The sequence below is a fragment of the Vulpes vulpes genome, chromosome 15 (assembly GCF_048418805.1).
Source record: "Vulpes vulpes isolate BD-2025 chromosome 15, VulVul3, whole genome shotgun sequence".
Classification (NCBI taxonomy): domain Eukaryota; kingdom Metazoa; phylum Chordata; class Mammalia; order Carnivora; family Canidae; genus Vulpes; species Vulpes vulpes.
In genome coordinates, this window is record NC_132794.1 from 56,213,344 (window position 1) to 56,219,821 (window position 6,478).

The window sequence follows — 6,478 nt, forward strand, 5'->3', positions numbered from 1 at the left end:
TCTGGAAGTGGCGCCTGGGGCTCTGGGGCTCTCGCTCGGCCTGAGGCGGGGTCGAGGGGGTTCCCTCCCCAAGCTCACCTGGGAGGTCGGGGCGGGGGTGGGGGCGCTGGGGGTGGGGGCTGGGCCGCAGGGAACCCAGCCGGCCTTACTTTTGCAGAGCCGTGATGTACTTCCCGGAGACGAAGTACTCCACCAGCGGCGGCACGCTGCACAGACACTGCAAGATGGCGTTCATGTAGCACGTGTTGCCCAGGTTGCGCAGGCCCGTCACCCCCTGGCGGCGCGGCGGGCTCGCACGCAGCTCGGCCAGCGCAGGGGCGTCTGGGTGATCCGCGCACTCGGCGCTGCGCAGGCGCGGCGGGCAAAGAAGGGAACGCGTCGTGAGGGACCCGCCGACGGAGGGCGGCCGGGGCGGAGCGCTCGGACCCCGCGCGCTCTCCCCGCCAGGACCGAGGCGCCCGCCCGCTCCGGGTCTGACCCGCGCGACCTATTCCCGAACTCCGAGTGGCGCCTGCCGCCCTCTAAGCAGAAGCCAAAGTTTCTTCAGGGGTCGTGAGATGAACATAGACGCGTAGGTACACATACACATAGCCTCTAGTGGGGCTGCTGGTCACTTCCAGCACACTTGAAGACCACTACGTCTTAATTCATTCCTTCCACATTTTATAGTCCCTTTTCTTTTTGGTTTGGTTTTGTTTATTTATTTTGGGTGAGAGCATGTGCCAGAGTAGAGGGAGGGGCAGAGAGAGAGAGAGAGAGAGAGAGAATCTTCTAGCAGCTTCCCGGCTGAGTGTGAAGCTGGGGCAAAGCTCCATCTCACAGCCCCATTTAATTCTTTCAACAAGGGGCACCGAGTGACTCGGTGGTTGAGCGGCTGCCGTGGGCTCAGGTTGTGATCCCGGGGTCCTGGGACCGAGGCCTGCGTGAGGCTCCCTGCATGGAGCCTGCTTCTCCCTCTGCCTGTGTCTCTGCCTCTCTCTCTCTCTGTGTCTCTCATGAATAAATAAATAAAATCTTAAAATAATTCAACAATTCTATGGGGTAGGTATAATTATTTTTGAATCTTGTTTTACAGAGGAACTATTACATTTAAATGGGTTTTGTTGTTTGCCTATTATATATATATATAAAATACATACATATATATGTACAGTGGAATGTGGAGAGAAGGAATATCTACCTACGTACCTACCGAGTTATTTGCATTTATATATCACGTAATAACTAACAGTGTGTGTGTATACACACACATATATATATGGCATCTTCCCTTCTCTTCGGGGGACCCCCACTGGGTCAAACCTGAGGGAACCCTTCCAAATGTGGCATGTACCCCCCACTCCTTTGATATGGTATCCTCCACCGCCCAACTGAACATCTTATAAAAGGTATAGTAGAGAGTGGCTCACAGGACGTAGTAGATGCTGAAGTCATCTGCAGGGAGGGGCCGCTGCGAAGTCATTTTAGTGAAACCACGTTGGACTTCTACTCAGGAGCTACATTTAATCCTTTTAACTTCATTTCTCAAAGCCTGTTACCTTGGCTCTTTATGTTTGTAATAAACTATATGGTTCTCTCCCCTTTCAGTAGCTGCAAACTGATTTTTAAATATACTTCAGGTACATTCCAACTTGGATTTCCCATGCATCATAATCATTTCCATTCATCCTCAAGATTCTAGCATGTTGCCACGAGATACCATAACTTGGCTGCTTAAAAACCATAAAAGTATTAGATTTCAGGGGTGCCTGGGTGGCTCAGTCATTTAAGTATCTGACTCTTGGTTTCGGCTCAGGTCATGATCTCAGGGTTGTGAGATCCAGCCCTGCATTGCTTGGACATGAGGCTGCTTAAGATTCTCTCTCTCCCTCTCCCTCTGTTTATCTCCAACCCCCTTCTAAAAAAAACATTAGATTTCAGAGAATGAACTGAACATATAACCTCTCTTCCTCCATCACTCAGTTTCTCTTGAATATAAATATGTATATATATCACATATATATGTATATACATATCATATATATATATATATATATATATATATATATATATATATTTGGCACCCATCCCTACTCCCAGGGACTATCCAACTCCTAGGATCCCAAGGGAATATTTCTCACTCTGGGATGGGAGGCAGTTGGATTTTGCTGCTTTGAAAAATGCATAGCATTGGAATAGACTGTAGTCTTTCTCTTCATGGTCACCAACTATAGTCCAAAGAGAGTGTAGACACACACACACACACACACACACACACACACCCCATTAGAGCCAATCCAATTTCTCTTTTCCCAGCTCTGCAGTAAGTAAAATAAACGAGGTTATAAAAGAAGAAACTCTTCAAAAATATAAATGTCAGGAAAGATAAAGAAGGCTGAGAATCATTTCAGATTAAAAGATAAACTGGAGGGGTGGTTCAGTTGACTGAGCACCTGGCTCAAGTCACCATCTCAGGGTCCTGAGATTGAGCCCTGCATCAGGCTCTATGCTGAGCGTGAAGCCTGCTTGAGATTCTTTCTTTCCCTCTCCCTCTGCCTCTCCCCATCCCACACTTGTGTGAGCACTTGCATGCTCTCTTTCTCTCCGTCTCTCAAGAAAAAAACAAACTGGAGAAACAAGACACTTAAAATATTCAATCCTGGCTAGGATCCTGGATCAGGAAAGAAATTGCTATAAAAGGACATTATTGGAACAATAGATAAAATCTGAATAGGATTATATGTGAATAGTTTTGTATCAATGTTGCATCTTCTGAATTTTATAAGATGATATCCTGTTTATGAAAGAAAATGTCCTTGTTCCTAGGAAATACACACTGAGGGATTTTAGGGGTAAAGAAGCCTGATATGTGCAAACTGCTCTGAAATGGTTCAGAGAAACGCACAGAGACACAGACACACATGAGGAAAGGAGGGAAGGGGATAAAGTGACAAAGCAAAGATGAAGCAAATGTAGCCAGATGGCAGCAATGGGTGAATCTGGGTGATGGTAAACTGGAGCCCTTTGTACAATTCTTGCAATTCTTCTCTAAGTTTGAAATTATCTCAAACCAAAACTTTCAAAAAAACAAGAATGTAGAAAATATGATTTTAATATGGATTTATCTCCAAGATATATTACTGGTGAGCCAAAAAAGCAAGGTTCTGAAGAGTCCATCTACGGCGTGCACCCCATTTATTTCCAAATGTATTTATGTTCATGCTCCACAAAAAACATTAAGAAAGATCATTCTTTGATGCCTATATGAGGGATCCTGGCAACTAGAGGTGCTAGTCTTACAGCTATTTTATACTTGTGGTCTATTTACAAAGGGGCTTCATGAAGTCCCCTCAGTGGTGATTCTGCTCAGTCAGTGAACTTCTCCCAAATACTTCAGTTCTTCTTCATCAGTAGAGTCTTGCTAAAATTTCATATTATGATTGATGCTCATCGGTAAAAACAGAACTCATATTCATATGTTGATATTATATCCAGGGACCTTTCTAAACTCAAATTCTAATTTTTATAAAGGTTCTTTGGATTTTCTACACACATTCAACTCATCTGCCAAAAAATCACTTATTATTTTCCTTTCCAATCCTTATGCTTTTTATTTCTTACCCTTTGAACTAGTTAGCACCTCCAGTAAAATGTTGAACAGAAGTGAGGATAGTAGTCTTCCTAGCTCATTCCTGAACTAAGAGGGAAAACTTTGAATAATTCACCAGTAAGACACACCTGGGTGGCTCAGTGGTTGAGCATCTCTCTTCAGCTCAGGGTGTGATCCTGGGGTCCTGGGATCCTGGGATTGAGTCCCACATCGGGCTCCCCACAGGGACCCTGCTTCTCCCTCTGCCTGTGTCTCTGCCTCTCTCTGTGTGTCCCTCATGAATAAATAAATAAAATCTTTTTGTAAACAAAATTCTCCAGTAAGTATAATGTTTGCTAAAGGCATAGTTTTGTTGTTGTTGTTGCTATTCTTGAGGGGGGAGGGGCAGAGAGAGTGAAGCGGGAGGGGCGGAGAGAGAAAGAATTTTAAGCAGGCTCCACACACATAGCACAGAGCCTGATGTGTAGGTTGAGATCACGACCTGAATGGAAAGCACAAGTTGAGGGGATCCCTGAGTGGCTCAGTGGTTTAGCGCCTGTCTTTGGCCCAGGGCGCGATCCTAGAGTCCCAGGACTGAGTCCCTCTCGAGCTCCCTGCATGGAGCCTGCTTCTCCCTCTGCCTATGTCTCTGCCTCTCTCTCTCTCTCTCTCTCTCTCTCTATATATATATATATATATAAAATAGATAGATAAATAAATAAATAAATAAATAAATAAATAAATAAGAAATCAGAAGTTGAACACTTAAACGACTGAGCCACCCAGGGGCCCCTAAAGGCATACTTTTTGTTTGTTTCTTTGTGTTTCTTTTTTAAAGATTGTATTTATTTATTCATGAGACACACACACACACACACACACACACACAGAGGCAGACACACAGGCAGAGGGAGAAGCAGGCTCCATGCAAAGGGCCGGAGCCCGACATGGGACTTGATCCTGGGTCTCCAGAATCACACCCTGGGCTGAAGGCAGCGCTAAACCACTGAGCCACCCAGGTTGCCCCAAACGGTGACTTTCTAATGCCATTATTTCACCTACATTCATCAACTGGTAACCTATAAAGACAAGTTTTTTCTTTTCCCTATTTGTTTATTCTTCGAATCAGTGTGGATTCATGAATTCCTACTTTATTCAATGGATTACAATGTTATCATCATTTATTTTTGATATAAAAATTGTCTCCAGATTAGCCAGCAGAGGGCTCTTCAAGATGTTTTCTGTGCCTGTTTGAATGTCTCCATCATTCCTTGAACACTTCCTTACTTTTGGCGCAGTAAGATCTTCTAGACATACCTGCCCCAGTCCTGCAAGTTAGTCATTTCTCTAAGAGCCCTGGTTCCTTTTGGAGAATAGTATTTAGAAGCCGAGATCTAGAAGCTAGATGTACTCATGCTATTACAGGGTCACAGCTTCGTTATCTTCTGTATGTTTCCGTATCTGATCAACCCCCTGCTGCCCTCCTGCTGCCCCCGCTCCCCGCACACTCCATTATATTCCACACACCTCATGCTTATCCTCCTTCTCTGACACCTCACACCAGGTCATTGCTGCTCAGCGACAATCCAAGGCCCGTCTAAATTGGTCTCAAATAATTAATGTCTTTTAAACCAAATTGTGAATGGATAAAGGAAGAAAGGAATCTGGTTATTTTTTGCTTCTTTCATTGACGGATTACCTTTTAAAAACTCCCCTCCCCTCAGACTCTTGTCTAGAAGCTGTACATCGTTTTAATATTCTTGGATTGTTCCCTATAAATATTTCAACAAATATACAAGTAGCCCTTGTTATCTTAATCTATTTGGGTTCAAAGTTTGAATGGCAAGGGATATCATTATTATCCCAGCCTATTTGGTTTTTAAGCTCTAGATGGCTTATAATGACCTTGTGTGAAAATTTATTTAGTTCCTTGAGATCACATAGTGAGACAGGATAGAAAGGGTTACCCATAGGTAAAAGTACTTTTTGGTCAGTTAATATCTGTAACTTCACCCAAATAGATGAGACTGTTAGTGTCCTTAAGTACCATCTTTCCCTGAATCGTCTTTTATTTTATTTACTTATTTTTTAATTTATTCATGAGAGACACACAGAGGCAGAGACACAGGCAGAGGGAGGAGCAGGTTTCCCACAGGGAGCCTGATGTGGGACTCGATCCCAGAATCCCAGGATCATGCCCTGTGCCAAAGACAGACGCTCAGCCACTGAGCCACTGAGGCATCCCCTAAATCTTCTTCTAATAGAAGATTTAGAAGGAAATAGAAGGGGAAATAGAAGATTTCTATTTAGGGGAAATAGAAGATTTAGAAGATTCTTCTAAAACATTAAAAATGTTTTATCCTAGTTTACTTTTAAATTTTATACAACTTATATTTGCCAGAAAGTATTTTATGAATATTGCTTGCCACTTTTATCTCAAGTCTTCCTATTTAGATCCTATCCTTCTTTTTGCTTGAGTATATCCTTGATTGACATTTTCCAAGAAAATGATGAACTTTCTGGGAATGACATCACATGGCTGGGTTCAAAGTCCTCCCTTTCTCCTAATAATGTTGCTTTCTTGCTTCGTGGATACGTGAGGACAGGTGAGAGTTCTTTTGTTAATCTGCTTTTTTTTCCTTTGTAAACTTATTTTTTTTTGTAAACTTATTTTTTTGCTATGTATTTGTAGAGTTACCAAACTGTGACATGAAGAACATACTTTATTTCCTCCTTTCTAGGTCTTGCACCTGGAACTCCTACTAAATAGTTGTTGCATCTTTTTCATTAATCCAGAAAATATTTATTATGCATCTACTTCAAGTTAATCACTGTGTTAGATGCTTAATAGTGAATAAAATACAAATCTTTACCTTCGTATAGCTTTCAATCTATTGACCACTTGGATTT

General features: G+C 42.9%; 1 protein-coding gene across 1 annotated transcript in view; it reads right to left on the reverse strand.

Moving 5' to 3' along the window:
* USP50 (ubiquitin specific peptidase 50) overlaps window positions 1-2,198 on the reverse strand; it is a 46,437-nt gene extending 44,239 nt beyond the window's left edge. Inside the window, exons 1-2 of the mRNA XM_072738125.1 lie at window positions 2,121-2,198; window positions 150-487 (exon numbers count right to left, since the gene is read on the reverse strand). Coding sequence (XP_072594226.1) covers window positions 150-487; window positions 2,121-2,198 — 416 coding nt within the window. The remainder of the gene's footprint in view (window positions 1-149; window positions 488-2,120) is intronic.
* Between the last annotated feature and the right edge of the window lie 4,280 nt (window positions 2,199-6,478).